General features: G+C 34.6%; 2 protein-coding genes across 22 annotated transcripts in view; both read right to left on the reverse strand.

Moving 5' to 3' along the window:
- Nucleotides 1-10,379, reverse strand: part of LOC125669457 (peroxidasin homolog) — a 41,758-nt gene extending 31,379 nt beyond the window's left edge. For 4 of the 7 annotated variants that reach the window (XM_056163076.1, XM_048903952.2, XM_048903954.2 and 1 more), the window contains exons 1-2: nucleotides 9,764-10,325; nucleotides 1,620-1,691 (exon numbers count right to left, since the gene is read on the reverse strand). In XM_056163076.1, the coding sequence (XP_056019051.1) occupies nucleotides 1,620-1,691; nucleotides 9,764-9,933 (242 nt within the window). In that variant the 5' untranslated portion in view covers nucleotides 9,934-10,325. Of the gene's footprint in view, nucleotides 1-1,619; nucleotides 1,692-3,827; nucleotides 4,115-9,763 lie in introns of those variants that run through there. The other 3 variants (XM_056163075.1, XM_048903951.2, XM_048903950.2) reach the window with 2 other exon arrangements.
- A 7,742-nt stretch (nucleotides 10,380-18,121) lies between these two features.
- The window catches only part of LOC125668405 (axotactin-like), a 77,173-nt gene continuing 74,524 nt past the window's right edge, over nucleotides 18,122-20,770 (reverse strand). For all 15 annotated transcript variants that reach the window (XM_048902546.2, XM_056163078.1, XM_048902541.2 and 12 more), the window contains one exon: nucleotides 18,122-20,305. In XM_048902546.2, coding sequence (XP_048758503.1) covers nucleotides 20,012-20,305 — 294 coding nt within the window. In that variant the 3' untranslated portion in view covers nucleotides 18,122-20,011. The remainder of the gene's footprint in view (nucleotides 20,306-20,770) is intronic.

Below are 20,770 nucleotides of genomic sequence, written 5' to 3' on the forward strand. Positions count from 1 at the left end.
CTTTCAAAAATAGGTATTATGAAAGCCCCAACTCAAAGGTGATCCATAACCCATTGATATAATAGCAAATATGTCAATGCACGGATGCACACACACATGCACACACAGGCTAATCACTATTTGGCTCCAGTCTACAGCATTAATGCTTAATGTAAGTTCGTGCATTAAAAAATTGGTCATATAGCTCCCGTCCTGATCCAAGGGTTTATTTCTTGGGTGACCCAGATACTTGAACTAACATTTCTGATGACATCATGGTCAACCCCATAATAAGTTCAAAGGCAACTTGTATTAAAGTCTGTGGTCTAGACAGCTTAAATTTAGTACAAAGGCCAGTTAAAGTTAAAGTATGGGTGTATAATATGATCTTTTCCTGCTTAACAAGTATAAGATAATATACAAATTATCATAACCATAAAAATCTTCAAAGTTCTAGAGCAAATTCTTTATAATTATATTTAATGCCTAGCTAAGTCTGGTTACTCTGGCAGGTAAACATATTTTTGAGTGAGATGAAAGAAAGAAAAAAATATGAACAGGTATTTGAATTTCTGCATTTTAAATAATCTAGATGAAATTTGAAGCATCCATTGTCAAATTCTTACATCATGTCAAAGGGTATCTTTGTTCAATCTGAAAGTTACAAATTCTTAATTTGCTTCTTTGTTATAATGTCAGTCTGAGTGCATATAGTTTAGATTTTATCACATGATCAACACTGCTGCACAAACACACAAAAAGAAAATTCCTAAGGGGTTATCCAACTTTTCTCCAGCCTTGCTTATGTCATTTTTTTATGATTCATCCCAGACACTTTCTTCTTTCAGGGCCCCAAAATAAATGCTGATGTGAGTTGCACCTTTGTTGATTTCCTGGAATGTCAGCCAGTTCATTGATAGATTATGAGTTTGAGTTCTTTTACACTGTAGCTTGATAATAGGCCTGGGGATACAAAGTTTACTTGGTCACTTTTATGGTAGCCAATTTATCTGTGTCCTATACCTGCCCTATAATGATTCTACCTTCATTGATAAGCTGTTGAAGTTTTTCTTTGGTCAGCATGTCTTGCTATGCTCTTGACCTCTAACAAATGCCTTTTGTCAGGCACTTTATTTGAAACCATATACCCTGTGAGTCATCTTAAATTTTTCATAACATCCCAAAAACGATTTTGAGAGGACAGTATCTTTGATTTCCTGAGACAGGCAGTCTCCATAACATTAACTGTGCATCATATACTACAGTCTGCCATGTAATTATATGGAGAAAATACTCATTTTTAAACTGTCATATGGAGAGAATTCAATAAAGCATTTGGTGTCTATTTCAATATATGTTATGATGCAATTTAATTAAACAAATATCTAATTGCTTTTCTGTGTGTGTTTACTATATGTCAATACGAAAACCACATCTATTAATACGATTTTATTTAACGTTCCATTTAATTGTTACCCTGTAATGCAGGGTCTCATAAAGGTTTGGAATATGGTCATTACATTCATATTTTAACAATGACTGAGACTCATCAGACAATGCACACATGAAAAACACGTACTGTAGATATATCCTCTTTTATGAATTAATACAAATGATACCAAACAAAATATCATACTTACAAAGTGGTAATTTTTCCTAATTCTTTAAAAGTTCCTCTTGGAATGTTTCTTATTCTATTAAATCTTAAATCTCTGAAAAAGAAAAGAAAATTGGTGAAACTCTTAACATAAAAAATCTTCACTATAATTCAGATTGAGGCAACAAAAATATCTTCCACATTTTACAGTAATTGGTCATATAAGTCTTGCAAAGGTCATCTGAGGACAAAATCCAGGAAAAAGGCTACAGGGTAGCTGATAATTAACAAGATACTGTAGTCTAAATCCCAAGCCCAACTTTTATAAGTGCACAAATAATATTATCATGAGATGAAAACCTCACTTGTTCTTCAGTACAGTATAATATTACGGGGGAGGGGGTGGAGAAGTCCCTGTGGGATTTGTGTAATAAGAATATCACAATAAATTATGCTTAGAAGTTCAGTTTATTTTACTCAAACCATGGAATGGTACATGAGGTACATGAAACATATTTACATATATACAATAACAGGAGTCAAACAGATGAAAAATCTGGAGAACAGACAATATTATAATGATTTTCAAAATAAACATACATAGCTTTCTTAGAGATACCGAATGAGTTCACCAAAAAAAATTTGTGTTTGGGGCAGAACAATATTCTATATCTAAAAATTCTCTACGTAATTTGCACGAAGATTTACATTCTGTAAACAAACACATAACAAAGACGCTTATAGAGTGACATTTATTCTCCTATTAGAGGAAACTAAGGAAATTTTTGTAGGATATAACAAAGTTTAGTTCTACTGAACAGTTTTCTGCTGGCCCTGGAAGTTTGTGTTTTACTGTACTACATATCATATGTAATATTGGTGACTTCAGATGTTGTTGATTCACACAAACATATATCATATTTTACATCTAGGAAAAAAATAACAAATTTTGCAAAACGAAGTAACTTACCAAAACAAAACTATCATATGTGGTATCAAGATAAAAGTTCTTTTACTACTGGGCATAGTAGTAGATAGGACTACAAACTGTATTTATCAATGTTTTAATGCAGGTATTGCAAAAATGTATACTTTGTGATAGGTATGGGCTTTTGCAAATCTTATTGCATGCACATAAAATCTTCATCTTGTTCTAATCAACAGTTAATCAACAGTGTCGTATTTTGTTATGATATATCAATATATGACTACTGAAAATACTCCTTTTATCAAATAATGATAATTTAGAAATGCATCCATAGGATACAAATGCCTGTTAAGTTTAGTCGAAAACTAGAAATTCTATGAAACTGGAGTTGGACACATATATACATCAAATAATACACTTGCCATTTTTTAAAATATCGAAGTCCAATAATATCTCTGAAAGTTAAAACACTATTGTGTGACTGACATAGTTGACACAAGTCAATCCTCTAGACCAATAAAAAATCAGTTTTGAAGACTGACAACATTTCCAATTGTTTTTGTCTTTGATATCTTTACAAATTGTAATGATAGCCATTTCCTCATGAATGTGATGCAGTCGTGAACAATGTGCGTATAAATCTTGATAAATATAGTGCGTCTTCTTTAGCAGCTGGGAATTCTGATAGAAATGAAAAAAGAATGTAAATATAAAAAATAGATTTCGTTTTTGAAAATACATGACAGTAATGGAACTACAATGCTTCATGTCAGCAAACTTTTCATGAAGCACCAACGAACGTGCTTCATGAAGTATGCTGGCATGAAGCATCACAGTTATTTCTTAAATTATGTTATTGATGGCAAGTACCTGACTTCAAAAAATTTTAAGTGTGTTTTTCTGAAAATTTATCTATGCGAGATCAGATTTTTTTCAGATATGTCATTTTAGAAATCAGTTCTGATATCCATGAGGTGCTTATTAATACATGTAATTTGTACTCATGAGGTTGTAAATGTTTTGTGGAAGATATAATTGGACCATGGACATTGACTTGGGATATCTCAGGGGTTGGAGCACCTGACTAGTAATGCAGGGGTCCTGGATTCGATTCCCAGTCCAGACATTAATTTTATCCTTTCCTAAATTACGTTTGATGCCATTGACCATCCCTGGATTTCAGGTGAAAATCCTGCCAGGGGCAAAAAGAATCTGGGTTGTGTGTCTTCAAGGGCGAAGACAATTTAAAGAGAGAAGAAAATGTTGTAGTTAGGGCTATATGGACCATAAATATTGGCCTGGATAGCTTAGTGGTTAGAGCACCTGACTAGTAATGTTGGGGTCCTGGGTTGGATTCCTGGTCCAGCCATACATTTTCTTCCTTCCTGTTACATTTGGTGCCATAGACCAGCCCCTGGAACTGACAGGTGAAAATCCCTGCCAGGGGATAAAGATCCTGGGTTAATGTCTTCAAGACATTTAAAGAGGGAGGAATGTGGAGGTCAGACAGGTTCAATTGCTAGTGGTCAGATGCCTCAGTTGGTCAGAGCACCTGACTGGAGATTCAGGGGACCGAGGTTCAAATCCCGATCTGGTCCATTGCATTTTCTCCCTTCCTGTTACAATTTGAACAACTATACATGTATTTAGAAATGAGCTAACCATATAGCAGGCTGGATGGACTTCCCAGACCATATAAAGATACAAATATAGCAGAACATAAAACAAGTCAATGGTTCACAAGGGCAAAATTCATTACCACTATTTCATATTTTTCCCAATCAGCAAATTCCTTCTCGATTCACAATATTCCTAAAATTATTAAAAGTAATAATACCCAGCTTAATATATGATTCAGAGAAATATCAAAAGGGAGAAACAAGAAAGTCTCTATTAGTATTTGTTGCAGAAACAATCGCTGTTTTCTCAGAACCCTCCATCATACTTTGAAAATATTGACCGAGAAATGTGCTGCACTAAATTCTGATACCAAATAGGGTAGTTTCCCCTAAATGCTAAATTATTTTTTAGATTGAATTCTGATTAACATGGATCATTATATGTCTCTGCTTCCCTACCCCATAATTACTACATGCCAGTAACCCATGAATTAAGCGTCACCCTAAAACAGTCAACAATGATACATCATTGCACGTACCTTCTTTTTCACAGAAATTTATGATTTCAACTGAAGTTTATTCTCATCTTGACCTTTGAGGCACAATTTTGCATCATGAAGGGTCAAAACTCACAGCAATTTTAAAACAACACTACATATGCATGAACTGGTGTAGAGTGTGAGCTAGGAGGATTGAATTTTGATCTTTCAAATACAATCTTTGGTCAATGCTGCATAGCATACCCAAGGCCGATGATTAAGTTAAGTATGACAGAGATGTTGGAGCAAGGGGAAAGAATCCATCTGGATAAAGAAGAATACAAAGGTTTTGTTCGGCCTTCATTCTTTTTACTTTAATTTCTGTAAACAGGGCTTAATTGACATTTTTTGGTTCAGGGTCTGATACCATTTCAATTTAGAATTTAATTACATCGAAAAACTGCTATTTCGGAAAAATTACTCAGACAAAAAAATAATGCATTACACCGCATAGGTAAAATAAACCAAATGCATTCATTTATATATCATGATTAAAGGTACATATTCTTTAATTTTCATGTTGGATATAAATACAAGTTAACAGTATTCTGTAAATAAAATGGGGGGGCTTGACATATGTCATTATGTGTTTACCAGGTATATTTCCTATAGCAAACTTTATACATTGTATTAGATAGCTCATTCCCAGGATGTTGCAAATTTTATGTAAAAATTAACATATGATGTAGATACTATATTTACTATGCTTGTGAGCTGATAATTTGGGGAATTTTCAATCAGAATTTGGGAAAAAACAGTAAATTTTCAATTGGGACTGGGCCCTTTTACTGGACCCACATACAAGGATGAAGTCCTCGTAAAGGTCATTGCAGACCACATATTTATGGCTAGTTCATGTATGGCATATGAGAAAGAAAATTCCAAGAACAAAAAGTTTTGGCAATAGCATATGTATTTCCCCCATTAATTAGTCCTTTCTATTCCAAACATGCAATAAACAGTTTCCTCTTGTAAAATGTTTTGGGAGTGTTTATTGTATCAACAGCATGTTGCATAATGGATTGTAAATAATTTTCCTGTTTACATCATTTTTAAAGAAATATTTCAAAATGTATTTCCAGTACAAGATTATTAATGACTCTTAAAGAAGTTTGCACAACTTATGACACTTCAAAACATAACAGTTTTAAATGCCTGATATATTGTATCTGTTTGTGTAATCAGAGTGGCAATTAACCAGCTGCAGTCTCTGGTTATGATGTCAGAGAAAAAATTCCCCCTAAATTTCTGTCCATCCCCCAACAGAGAGACGCCATGTGCCACTTGCTGTGTGCATTCATGATGCTTACTGGGACTTGATCCGCTAATCAGAACATTATCTTTCCTCTTTGTAGGCAGGCACTTTCTTTGATTCCTGTTTCATTGATACTGTACAGCAGGAATCTAGCCGACACTTGATGGCTCATAGCTTTAGTACATTATATTGCATATTGATGGAAATTGTCCCTCCTTCATCTTTGAGTCATTGAACAACAGCCATGAATCAAGATCTCTGGGGAGAAATAGCAGTGCTAATTTCTGATTGTACCAGATAACAAGATAAAAATGGGCTACCTATGAAATCTACCATGAATCATTACAGAGAGGAGAGCATAAATTAAAAGAAAATTAACGGTTTTTTCCTACAAAAATATGAAGCAAAACATTTGGCAGAGGTTAAAAGATGCACTGTGCAACATGCTCACAAAAAAATAAAACACTTGAAGAGGTGCAGAGAAAACTCTTCACTGCACACCACATTGACAGGCCCTTAGCAGCATCAGTGATTGACAATAATTCTCTCCAAGCACTGGTACAGCACATGGTCACCATCTTATCAGCTGTGCATCAGCAGAGAGAGAGAGCAATAAAGCAGACAGGGGTCATTAAGGTCCTAAAATAAGGCAGACAACTGAATATATCCTCACTTAATTTGCCACTTGGATGATGTTCAGTGGCTATGATGTGAAATAATCACCATGTTACCAGGTGATGATGAATTGCAGTTTTCCTTAGAGCATTAAACTTTGTTTTGGGGGTTTTCTTTGTTAGTTTTTTCTATTCTTTGTTTGGACATTTAGGACATCATATTCTTATGCTCTTCATACTTACAATTTACAAATAGTTTTTCTTGAAATAAATAAAGATCATGACCACAAGCTTCTAAAATTAGAAAACTACAAACTGGGCGTGTTGGACTACATCATTTTTTGAATGGTCTATTCTATAAAGTCTAACTACTTTGATTTGGCTTCAAAATCTAATCCCATTGAGAAACTATAGAGAAAATACTTGTCTATGATGGTACTAATTAGTTTCCTCTATATCACATACTAGTAAAATGGTAATGAAAATAAAAAAGGGGTCAAATGTCACTAACATTGTCATAAGTAGTGGTTCTGAAGGCCCTGGTGACTCTATCAGTTCCCTACATTAGGTGCAATGTACCTGTCCAATGTACCTTAATATAGATAAGAAGCCAGTGCCTAGGGATAAATTCAAGATCTAGGATTGAGTGTCCTAATCCTGCAATCCACTGGGGACCATCTCTGGCTAGATTGGTGTTGGTCAAGTCCCTGACAAGAGCCTCAGGGGTTCACTTTTATATATAAAAAAAAAAAAAAAAAAAAAAAAAACCATTTCAATGGTGCATCTTCTCCCTTCCTGTTACATTTGGTGCCATAACCTGCCCCTGGAGCGGATAGCCTGACATCTTTCTTTTTAATCACTTGCAGATTGAAGTAATCAAAATTATGTTGGTGCACTGTGAATGCCACAGAACATCAATGTAGAGTTAACGAGGAGCAATTGAAAAATTTAGTTGAATGATCCAGACCATGTAGCAAAAAATTAAGGTGTACAATAGATGCATTTTATTGTACATGCTGATGTTCCAGTTTTATCTGAATACACAGGAGGTGTGATTTATTGTGAAAGAGAACACTTCAAACATTGAAGAAGAAAAAATTAACTTTCCATACAAAATGAGCTTCATTGATGCATATTTACACTTGGTTCACCTTCCTTTTAAAGTTTAAACACACTTGGTGCTTAATCATTAGTAAGAAAGGAAGTCCTTCACTGCAGCAGCTATTTTTCATCTTAATAGTTATATAATTACACCCTTCCGATATGAATGACTTCATCGTCAAAAATTTTGTCGTTCGAGTGTAGGAAATTGTCACATCATGGAGTGCCCCTACTCTTTCCTAAAATTTCAAAATCAGTAGGAATTTTTGGCATGTTAATCGTGATCCCAAAATCTGATTATATGTGTATATTCTGACATGTATGCACAATTCAGAAATAAATTGTCATGTCAAATTCTTATCACTTAACACAGTTAAAACAGTTCTAATAATGATACTATAGAGGGTGAAACAGTTTGAAATATATACATTGTACACACAATACATAGGACCATTGCCAACCAGAGGGTTTCTCCCAATAAATCACAGAGTGTAAAAGACCCTTTAAAGATTACAGGAAAATTAATAAGACTTCACTTGATTGTCTGTAATTATTTCAAATTACCCCTCTTACATATCCCAGAAGGAAATTACCACAGTCATTTGAAATATGGTGGTTGAAATATCAACCGTGATAACTTGATGTGGGGCTAGGCGATGGTTGATTCACATTATTCCGGGTAATTTAGACATTATTCCAATAAAGGGACAAGCATTATGTGTGGATGTTGACAATTCAAAGTTAAAGACTGACATAAAAGAAGATAAGAAGCCTATATTGGATTTTCTATACTGATACAACTGACCTCAGGCATAGTAACCTGGTCAGATAGTTTGTGGGTCCATTTTAGTGTAAATAATCAGTTGCATAAACAAATATTGTGATAATATCTCATTTTGGGGATAAGCAGGTTTATCCTAACACAACTTGTACAGGTGGCATTCCAAACTTCTTTTATCCATGTGGAGCCATCTGGTTTTTATATTGGATTGATCTGTTATTTTTGTTAAACTGCACAAGTAAATTAATCATAGATATTTAAAAGGTTCTGGATACATAATGCATAAGTACAGATGGATTTACCACTGGGACTGCTTATTCCATTATTTTACAAAGCCCAGCACTTTCTCCCAGCTTAGGATTACCAACAGTACTACACCTCCCAATATTCATGGACATTTTCAGTAAATCATATAAAATCTCAAAAACCCATGTCAAAACCAACACACAGCTTACTGTATTCAAAGGTAATTTGATTTTCTTTTTTATAATAGATCACCGTTTCTCATCTTAACTGTTAAATCCTATGACAAGGGGGTTTCTTTTTACATTCATATATTTTAATAGTGCTGGCATTTTTTAAGGCATGGAGTTATGGGATAAAAAACGTTTTTGATAGTTGTTTTTTTTCTCTTGACTCTCTACGTTTAGGACAAAAATACTATAAGATTTTTTTCCTTCAACTTAAAAAATGTTAGAGAGGGGTTCATGTACAGGCTGTAGATCAATTGAGATTTTAAAGATTTAAATCCTCTTTAACAGAATGACTTTTTAATTCCCACTGAAAATCATTTACATATTCCATAACTGTCGCCCGCGTTGAATAGGGCGAGCACCTAGAAGAAAATGCTAATTCATTTTATTTTTTCAATTTTACTTTTCCCCCTCTCCTGTTAAAAGGTTTATGAGTCGATTGTGTCGTTAGCGACATGCATGTTTATATTTGGAAGGTGAATTCCAACTTGGAAGTCCTATGTTTGAGTGAGCAATGCTGTAAAGGCAACTAGGTGTGTTATCTTAAAGATAAGAGGCACAGGTGAAACGCAGGTGCCCCTTCGTATGAAGTGGCTGGGTAATTTTTCATCTAAACGTCAAATACAACTAGAGGGGACCACTGTGTTTAAAAACATGCTCATTTAGTATCAAACAAGAATTTATTACTTTCAAATACACATGAAAAATTTTCTCTCATTAAACGAAGGAGTATTTAAAAACAAAATATTTTCTCACCGCAAAACCATTAACCTGTCGTGTGTATATCAGTTTTTGACAATTGCGGACTCGATGCCGTTACTGAAAATGAACAAAACATAACATATATATCTATTTACATTTTTTTAAATATACATACAAAACTGTTGTAGTCGAGGGAATTCCTGAAGGCACTCGATCCAACTGCAGAAACATGCAGCGCACGGTTGAACCTCTTATGCACACACATTTTTCGGGACATTTTTCCTGAGAGCATACATTTGTCGCACACAATAATATGACTATCCACAAAGAGTGTAACCGCTCCATGATGTTTAAGTTGTCTGTAGTTTAATTAAAACTTTCTTCAACTTTTCTTCACAACTCGGTGGAACTGTCTTCTCAGCTGATCGATATCATTCTACACAATGTTGACATTTTTGTATTGGAGCGCACGTTAGCGAAGAGAATTATGTCCGACCCACTCAAATACTGCACGCATACACACTGTCAAATAAACTCGCATCTCGACGCTTTAATATAGACATGCATAAGATTACGTAGAGCGTTAAAGGATTTTTGAGGGCTCATCACTGCACCATGGGGGTGCCTGCTATAAAACAGCCAGGAGTAGACCATACATCACGTTCGTACTCCCTCCGTTGCCGATGCGTTTTGGCTATTTGAAATCCTTGCCCCGTCTGCTACCGAAAAATCTCGTCAAGTCAACCATGTGTTCAATTGTGGCCTGTGAGCAAGGAACAGAAAAAGAGAGTGGGGGAGAGGAGAGAAAGATCGATTCTATATATATATAGAGAGAGAGAGGTGTTGAGGTTTAGTGCTCTTGAGGGGTCGGACAGGGGTAGCTCCCCCCCCCCCCCCCCCGCCCCCCTTGAATAGTGATAAATTACATTTCATTCGTGTACTGAAGCATATTGCATGCCAGTTACTACCCATATGCACCACAACGGTTACAATACATATAAATAAACAAAAGAATATGTGAATTATGTAACCTTAATTGTGTTGAAGATGAATTTCATTACCTTACTGATTGCCCATTCTATGTTGAAGAGAGAAATATATTTTTTAATGGTATATACAAGCTCAACAAAAATGTTATCTATCTAACAAATAAGGACAAATTTACTTGGTTGATGATTAATGAAGACAAACCAGTAATTGTCAAATTGAGTGAATATTTAGTGCAAACTTTCAGAAAAAGAAGTAATGCTTTAAAACTGCAAAAATCATTATAGTTTATTATTCATATATTGGTATAATACTGATACTGTCCATCTACTTGTATATATACATGATTAGCAATTCATATATGTATGTACTTGTTTCCCCAACATGCTGCATCCACACGCAGTTTGCAGTCTCTGTAACCTGTAGTTAATGTTGTAAACTTTCTTTCTTTTTTGAATTTCCTTCTTTATAAAATGTCTTACTGTTATGCCCTCTGGGCCCAAAATTGGAATAAACTTATCTTATCTTATCTTATAAATATAACACGCTTACGCGATAACGCAAATGTATTCTTTATATATATTTTCTGTATTTGTAGATAGTTTCTTTTGTCTGTCAAAACACAATGGGAACGTCGACAAATGTGAGGGGGCGGACAGGGGGTAGCCCTCCCCTCCCCCAAGCCCTCTCCCTCCCCCCCCCCCCCTTTCCTTCAACCTGTCCGCCCCCACATATTCATCAATATTTGAAGATGTAGATGGCTTACAACCCCCCCCCCCCCCCCCCACACACACACACACACATATTCTCTTATTTATATTGCTATAATTATTCTACTAATGTAATATGCGATACTAGATTGCATGCATACAGTTTGACGTCACATGTACATGTAAGGAAAAAAATACAGCTACAGGTGTATATCAACTGTTAGTATTTGGTTTATTATCATTATATATGTCTCATATTGTGTAACATGATTGTATGTCAACACGTTTGTTGAATAGTTAAATTAGTTGAATTTTTTATTTTTTATTTGACTTGGGGAATTCCGAATCTGTCAAACTTCAACAAGACAATGACCCACACGTGCAAGAAATAAGAAACCATTATGTACGACTTTGTCTAGTGTTACATCATCTAGATCTCTGATCTCTGGGCCGACAAAGACTTGATGTCATTGTAACCCGTATCCCTCAGAAGTGAACGATCGTGGAGGCCAAACGTCGATGTCCGCCAATATAATGGAAGAAAAACATTTTGGAGTGTTTATAAGAATGATCCTATCTTAGAAACATTTAATTAAACAGGAGGGATAGAAATTGGATCTTATGTCAAATTTATTTTGTGGATGAACAACCACGTGTATGTCGACTAAACCAAACCAGAATTTCAAAAGAAATCTTGCATAAACCTGATTCTCCTAATTCAGGATAATCTAGATACAGCTATTAAAGTATTTAGCCCTTCCACCAACAGTAAAAGTATCAAGTGTGTGTAAGTGGGTGGGTTTCTTTTTTCATGAATAGTGACTAAGTCTATACATTTCAATAAGTATTTTCTTGTACTTCCAGATGTTTAATATCCCATTCATGAATTAAAAGTAAACTCATTATTTGGTTATTCACCGTTGTTATATATACACTCTGCATTCTAAGTAAGAATTTGCAGGGGATTGCATGGATTTATCAAACATTGTTGACTGGTATGCCACTTTAAAGGTGCGTACTAACCAAAAAGGTCATGTTTTTTGAGGTTCTTACATGAAATAATATGTGTTCCTTTTTCCTTCAAATACCCCCCCCCCTTTTTTTTTAAAATCGGATTTACGTATAATGATTTGACTTAAATGACACAATGATAACATTTTTAACATAATACTTTTTTCCAGTTAACTTTCCCTAGAGAAGGCTATCAAACCTGGAACAATTTGGCAACGGTCCCCCGACACGGAATGCGATGCAGACAGTAACTGCATCTTTTGCCAAAATGATCTGCTTTTACCAACTTTATTACACGGTACTATCAGTTCTTAGAATCTGACAACTACTAAGAATTTTTCCACACATCTAGATACATCAAGACAGATCACTTTGGAGGACATGTTCGATGTATATTTCGCATGACTTCTGCATAGCAATGTGACGTATCACTTGCACTTGAAACGGGGGAAAGGGTGGGATGTACATGTACACTGTACGTAAGCTATCACCCGTATTTATAACTTCTATGTGTACATGACCAGTTGTAACTAGTCATGACCTCATCGATAAATTAGAGACAGACAATGGTAAGATACCTAGATTTCTGATAAGTGGGGTCACATATGGGATCATCATGGGGCTCGGATTTTCATATGCTTACATGGAAGTGTACGAAAGGCCAGTGAGCTTATTTTCGTCGCTAAACCAAAAAAATCGTGTTATAACAATTTTCGCAAATATACGCAAAACTATCGCCTTTCGCGAATATACGCGTAATCTTCACGTTATAGTGCATAACGTTTGGACCACGGGCAATTATATCGCGTTGGGTTCAAATTTAATTTAGTGAATTCGTATCCAAGCGATATAGACATAGACAACATTCAATAAATATTGAAGAAGAAAAATAAGTTGAAGGTTTGATTATTAACCCTATTCAGTTTTCAAATTAAAGGTTTGTGAAGATGTTTAGGGAAAACTCAAGATCCCATCCCTAATGAAACCGTTCCACGGAACCACAAATAGTTTTATGATATTAAAGTATGCAGATTGTTTGAATCCATGTACGGAAGTGGCTTTAGCTATTAGATTCTGATCAATATGAATTTTGAAGGTATAAAACTTGCCCGTTTTTATCTTAATTTTTTTCTCTCTCCAAATTTCTCAATTAGAATAGCAGTAACTTGCTGTAAATAGCATGAACATTATCTGTATCTACCCCAGTTTTCATTTTTGTAGACAGACTAGGATTAGCTGGTGGAAGTATGGAACAGGAAAACTATCTCTTTTAAAAAAGTACAAACAACCACTTTCAACTACGTTATATTATTGAGTTTAAAAAAATCGCTAAAACGCATCAAAGATGCGTATGGCCGAGTTACAGTTTGGAAAATTATGCACGCTTACATTCACGAAGTAAAAACATGCACGTATTTAATATAGTTTATAAGTATGAAGCTTTGAATGGCCGCAATAGGTATTTAGTGTGATAATGACCTTGACCTTTGGATTTCAAAAGCAACATGAATCTTGAATGTCATCAGGATTTGAAGTCTGATAAACATGCACCAGGAAGTACATATATAAAAGTTAGAGGCAAGCTCAAATCTACAGTATATAGTGAAAAGGAGACCTTGACCTTTGGACCTCAAAATAAATAGGAACCTTCCTCTTTTGGATGTGATCAAAATATGCAAGTCTGGCAAAGACGCACCAAGTAGTATGAAAGTTAGAGACCGGACAAGCTCAAATCTATGGCATTTAGTGTCAAAGTGACCTTTGACCATTTGATCTCAAAATAAATAGGAACTCTCCTCTTTTAGAGGTGATCGTGATATGTAAATCTCACAAAGATGCACCAAAAAGTATGAAAGTTAGAGACCGGACAAGCTAATTGTGGACGCCCATCCTTCGCCAATTTTTAGCCGAAATTTGCTACGCAACTCGGCTAAAAATGCTATAACTACATTTTCCTTTGATTTATTCGATAAGCTGTAAAAGTACTCTGTGACCGTATAGTAAGTCAAAAAGATAAATCCACACTTTTTATAAGTTATGTCCCTTGACGGTCCTTCATGTTTTTGAGGAGAAACTTATAGAATTCTTACAGCAACTTTTGTAATTTATTTCATTTTGTCTTTATCATGTGATCTCCTTTTGCTTTGGTTTGAATAGATTTCAATGTCTAGCTGTCATAACAAAAGGATCGGACACAAGTACTTTTAAACTTTGAACGCACGACTTCTCAATCAACAACACAAAATATGTTCCAAAAAAGGTACGGTACAATGAAATCCGAGGTCAATAAGATGATCTGCTTCCATAAAGCAGTCAATTATATCAAGAGATATGCAGGAAATATGCACATGTATACAAAAATACAAAGTACACGAGTATTTCGTTGTTCTTCTTCATTGTAATGAACATCTTCGCTAGCCAAGGGTTTTCGATCAACTTTGCCGAGGAGCGGAGTGGACCGAAAACCCCTGCTAGCGAAGATGTGTAAAGAAAAAACTATTTTATGCTACTTCTATGATAATGAACGCATATTAATCGATAAATTAAGGTTTATGCCAATATTTTGCTTGTATATTCACGAAAAGTTTGCATTATATAACGCGAAAGTCACGCGTTTATTCGCAAGCGTTACGCATCATAACGCGAAAATTATGCGTTTATTCACGAACATTACTCGTTAAAACACAAAAATTTCGCGTTATAATAAAAAAGTTTCGTGTTTATTTGCGATAGTTTCGCGTTATAATTTTTTAACTATGAAAATGAGCTTTCGTAGACTTACTTGAAACAGATCATATTTGGTGTGCATCAAGATCAAAGAGATATAAATGCATGTTAAATACTGTTATACCCGTATAGCAGTGCTTATGACTATACTTGTACACAGTGCTTATTGTTATACATGTACAACAGTGCTTATTGTTATACATGTACAACAGTGCTTATTATTGTATACAACCGTCTTAATCGTTTTACACGTATATACGTTTCTATTGTCATAATATGAGTGAGCAATACTAGTAGTACTATCGTTACGTAAATATTTGAAGTGCACATGACATCAATATGGGTTTAGTACAAAATAAACATTTTAACATATATTCACAAACTAATGTAAGGTACACGAAGCCGATATTTTAGAGGACAGTCAAGAAATATATGAAATAGGCCTATATAAAGTAAACCTAATCATTAGTTTAAAGAAAGGGACATCTGGTAGCGGTTTGTCAGTAATAATCTTTGACTCATCTACCTTTAACTGTAAGTTAACTAAAATCTTGTAATTCTAATTTAAAAGATTAGCAAAATACATTCATACATATTTATAATAGAACAAACCAGATTTTGTGACGAAATCCATGAACCAATATTTGCCGACCTTACTGGCAAATAACTTTCAGCAAGTAACAGTTTATGGGGAAATATGCAATTTCCACTGTCTCCATTGACCTTTTAAAAAAAAGGGGGGGGGGGGGAGAGAGATGACCAATTCATTTCAGAACTATTCTGTTGTATGTTTCACAGTTACTTCTGGTTTAAACTATATTTACTATTGACCAATTCACATGAAACATACTGTAAGTGCAGTAGGATTCGGAGACAAGTGCCAAGACTTGTAAATCCGTCTTTCCTATAAGCAAGTCCGATTGCTATATTACAAGCAACAATGAGACCGAATCGTCCTGTAGTTACGGTATAAACGTATTTAGCGATTGGTCAATTAAATACAATTAGTTTTATCGATAAAACACAAGTATACTAGGGTGATGATAATGTGTGATGGGGTTGTGTGAAATTTTCCTTCACATCATGCGCTTCTGTCTGACTACAAGACAAAGCCCAATTATTACAGATACATGTACAATGCTTCCGGATTCCTGTGTTACTACAGATCTCTCACTTTGAATGATATATTAATGCACTGATTAAAATATTAATATGCTTTCGGATACTGTTAAGTTTGGGTTTCCAAAAGGCAGTATTGGTTTGTGCTAATGTTGTTTGCTAGATTTAAAAGATACTTGCCCCTCGGTTGATCCTACAATGGGCATTCTGAGATATAGAGATGGTGTTTGGTGTCTTCCATCTTACCGCATACACATAGAGGGCTATCTACAATGGGTTTTTTTTGTTTTTAAATACATGATATTTGAGTGAACTACAATTCATACGTGGACTGAATATGAGAAAGTATGGGGGAGGGGGTTGGTATTTCTATTCAAGTGTCATTTAGAGTATGATATTGATGGGTTACATTACTTTTAGTATCATTATCATCAACGTTATTCTCTCGTTATTCCAACAGTCACTAATAAAGCGGTTTTTGTATGGTATACACAAAAAGGATAAAAACATGAAGTTTGACATACATGTATGCTTAGCACTATATTCGTCATCTAATGCATTTAAAACCGTGTTAAAATCCGTTCGAAATTAATTCAAAACTAACACCCATCAGTTATAAAAATATTTGTCAAAAACTAACATTGAAATGTTTAGTAATGAAAGCCTTCACTGCGCAGCCACATCGATCCCCTTTGCAGTATATGTGCAATACAAAGCGGAAAGACAACAGTCTGCAGAAACCGACACCACAAAAACTATTTAAACTCCTTTCTCAGCGAGCCAAGTTCACTTTGTTCAACAGGGCTATCAGTCGCTGGATTATCAGATCGGGTCGACAAACAGGGTTTTCATATGACAACGTAAATATATCCAATATATTAATCTCCTTAAAAATAAATCGTCCGTGTACACGACACCTGAAAAAGAATTTCTCCAGTTGTGGACAGTGCATTGACCTACCCATGTGGTGTTGTATAAAAATAAAATATTGCAGATAGTTTGAAAACTATCAGGATACATGATGTTTAGTATGCATTTTCTTTTGGTTGTTATTCATACAGTATACTTTGATAGTGTTGGTTGTAATTTTAATGATCTATTATCAATACTACCACCTTATTTACAAGTACATGTCGCACAGCTTTAACAATGGATTGGAGAACAGCGACAGATAATATCACCTCCAGATCAAACCAGATGTTCACAGGTATCTCAAACTCTAGTAAAAGAATTTCCAATCTTGCAAAGGCTGTGGAGGAATCAAACCATACTTCCATGTCCGTCTGGGTTTCAAGGTCATATGTAAGAAATCAAGGTCACTGGAAAAATATCTGGGCATCTTTCACCCCTCTACCAGGAATGGTACCGAAGATATGATTGTCAATGTAGAGGGTTAATGTCTTTGGAGGGAAATTCTAAAATATAAGCTACATTTCAGCAACAATATGTACATAAGATTACAAGGTCAGATATAAAACGGCAAGGTAACTGAAAGTGAAATCACCGAGTACTGAATGTTCAAAATTTAATTTTTATCAAATTTTCAGAAATGGTACATGTGCCTTGCAAATAGACTGAGCTCCTATTAGTTTTTAAGGTCAAATGTAAAAGGTCTAGGTAAGCAGAAGGCAAATTCAATTAAATATTCCTTGTTTGCAAGACTGAGTATACATAAGGATGCTTTCTTGCACAAATATCTGGTTTCTTGTTGGACAAGGTAATTTGGATATAAGCCATGTTGTAAGGAAATGCCCCACTTTGCAGAGCCAGTTATAAGTTCATGGGATGAAGCAGACAACCAGAAATCAGATGCAGATCTCAGACCAATTTTTGCACATACAAATGTGAGTGAAAGTTCCTGTGAGGTATTTATTCCAGAACACCCATCTGCACTGAAAGTATCTGTGTGTTTCACTTGAAATACAAGTACTATACACCTCAAGCTGTCCTCTCCACAAAATAAAAAGGATATCACAAAACATTGTAATGAATTATTTATTATCTATTGCACTTCTTTGGTAACATGTATATTGGTGAAAAATGTGAAAGTTAATGAATTTTGAATGACTCCTTATCAATACATCTCTACAATACTCAATAATGCTGCCTTGAATAAAGAGAATTAGAGGCGAGGTTTGCACCTATATAATGCAAGAAAAACAACTCTGACAGGGACGATAGTAACTACAGCTGTCTTAACAGGACATGCTCCCTTTAATTTCATCTCAATGACTAAAGTGATCTTCAAATCATTTTCCAATGGTTGGTATTTCTTTCAACTCCAAAATCAATAGACAACTTCCTGATTTATGGGGAGTATGTGCAAGAAGTTCCATAACTTTGAGTTTGAAGGAATTAATACGGCAAAAATAAAAATTTTCTCAAGTCAGGGCCCTCTCAGCTTGACCACAAAATAAATAGGACACATCCTCATTAATGATTCAAGGTAGACTTCAGTAAAAACTGGAAACCACTCCATCTACAGTTAGACAAGTTGATTCCAGTACTTGTTTGTTTGTAGATGATATGATAAAAATCAATTTACATTTGAAATGAAATTCATCATATAGCTTCCTCTGTGCCATCTTCAAAATCTTTGTACTTCAATTCAGAGTCATATCCCCACTTATCAAACTGCATAACGAGTACATTATTTGCAATAAATATATAACATACTTTTAAATTCATCATTGGAATGTAAATATGAAAACATCAATCATACTATGTCCAACAAATACACACTAACAATTATTTTTGCAAAAAAGCATCACAACATTGTTGGCAAACCATCTTTTTTAACTTTCAATAAACAAAGGAAAAATCTCATTCAGTAAACATTTTCCCTCCTCATTTTTAAGACACTATTCACAAAGAGGTAGAAACAGCAGTGATTCAGTCCCAGCTTGGTGACCATCAACTGAGAATTACTTTATTCTATACCTTTTAATATTTCCAAGCAATGTTAATGGGTGGTACTGCACATTATAATTTCAAGAACAATTCAGTATCTAAAGAGAATATGCTTGAGAATCCCCAAAGAAAATATACTCTATAGTAATACTCTTGTCTACGGTCTCCAGGCCTGTTTGGAATTTTAAGTATCTATCAACAGCCATAGCCTCTAGATACCTATATCTACGACAGAATCAGAATTAATGACATCTATTAAAAGCATTCTGGAATGTTATTCATGGTACTTTTCAAAATTACATACCATAACTTATATAAACTTAACTATTGTCATTTTATACAATCAAACAAGTCATTAATGAAACATTCCAAAAAAAAAAAAAAAAAACCCAAAAAATACAACTGTTTACAGAAAGTATTGTCCTTTACACCCACTGCATGATGCACACTAAAGGACTAAAGGAGAGCAGAATTTTTTTATTTTTTTTTTACCTACGAAATTCGAACACTATTTTAGGAGGGAAAAATATACCCCAAAAAATTACATTCATAATGTGTTGTCAATAATAGATCCTTCTTGTTTCAAAGGTCTCAATATGAGCACTGTGACATGTAAGGGACCTTTCAACTTGCAATAAAAGCCTAGATACTCATAAAAAAAAATACAAGTCGTGTCCATAATACATATAAGAAATAAATGTATAGTTTGTTTACAAGGGGGTAATATAAAACAATGAAAGAATGGGTTGTATTGATTATACAACTTTAATATTATCATTACATGTATTCCATTCTTTGTATACCCCTGTAAAACAAACAACAAATACATTTACTCCTTAATTAATATATTTCAAACTCTGAAGTAAATGAGCATAAATCAGTATCATGCGAGACATCAGATCTGACAAAGCACCATAAAAAAAAAAAAAAAGCAAATAGGACCATGTAATTCAAGGAGACTAGACAAACTGTTCCTCGGACTCCACAATTATCTTCTTAGGAGTGGAGGTACACTTCGGGGATTCTGTCACCCCCGTAATGTCATAATACAGTTTTGAGCTGTCAGGAGTGGGTGGAGTTAAGGAATCACCAAGGTCAATGTCATCTTCCCCGTTTCTCTGTGATTCTGCCTCGTAGCCGCTGTCACCGTTATATTCGTGTAACAGGTCCTCCTGCTGATCCAACACTTTTAATGGATCCTCAGAATCCGAGGAAGTCGCTCGACTCTTGCCATCAGAATCCTCATCCTGAGTCTACAAAAATTTATTTCATTATTTACCTTACCTTTCATTACACAGTTAGAGAAAAAAAAGCTTAAATAAAGAAAAAAGAACATATAACTTAAATGTACGATAAATGTAAATAAATAAGTTTAGACCATCAAACAAAAAGGGACATCAATCTAAATGCAGAAAAGCAAAAGTTCAAGTTATGCTCACAGAATTCAAATTAGAAAGTTGATGCACACCCTGAAAATATTGTTTTAAAAAAAAACCCCAAAAAACATGTCTGTCCTTTAGCAGAAAACATGAATTATTTTGCAGTATGAAACGTAATTTATATGCTATAGTGGGTCCTTGCAGGGAAAACAAATATTTTCAATAATGATAATGAATAATTAATCCTCTGTTGAATGCAGTTTTAATATTGGTTTTTTGTCTTTTGAAAATTAGAAACAATTCTTTTATACATTTTGCATCCAAAAATAGTTACATATT

The sequence above is a fragment of the Ostrea edulis genome, chromosome 4, assembly GCF_947568905.1.
Source record: "Ostrea edulis chromosome 4, xbOstEdul1.1, whole genome shotgun sequence".
Taxonomy (NCBI): domain Eukaryota; kingdom Metazoa; phylum Mollusca; class Bivalvia; order Ostreida; family Ostreidae; genus Ostrea; species Ostrea edulis.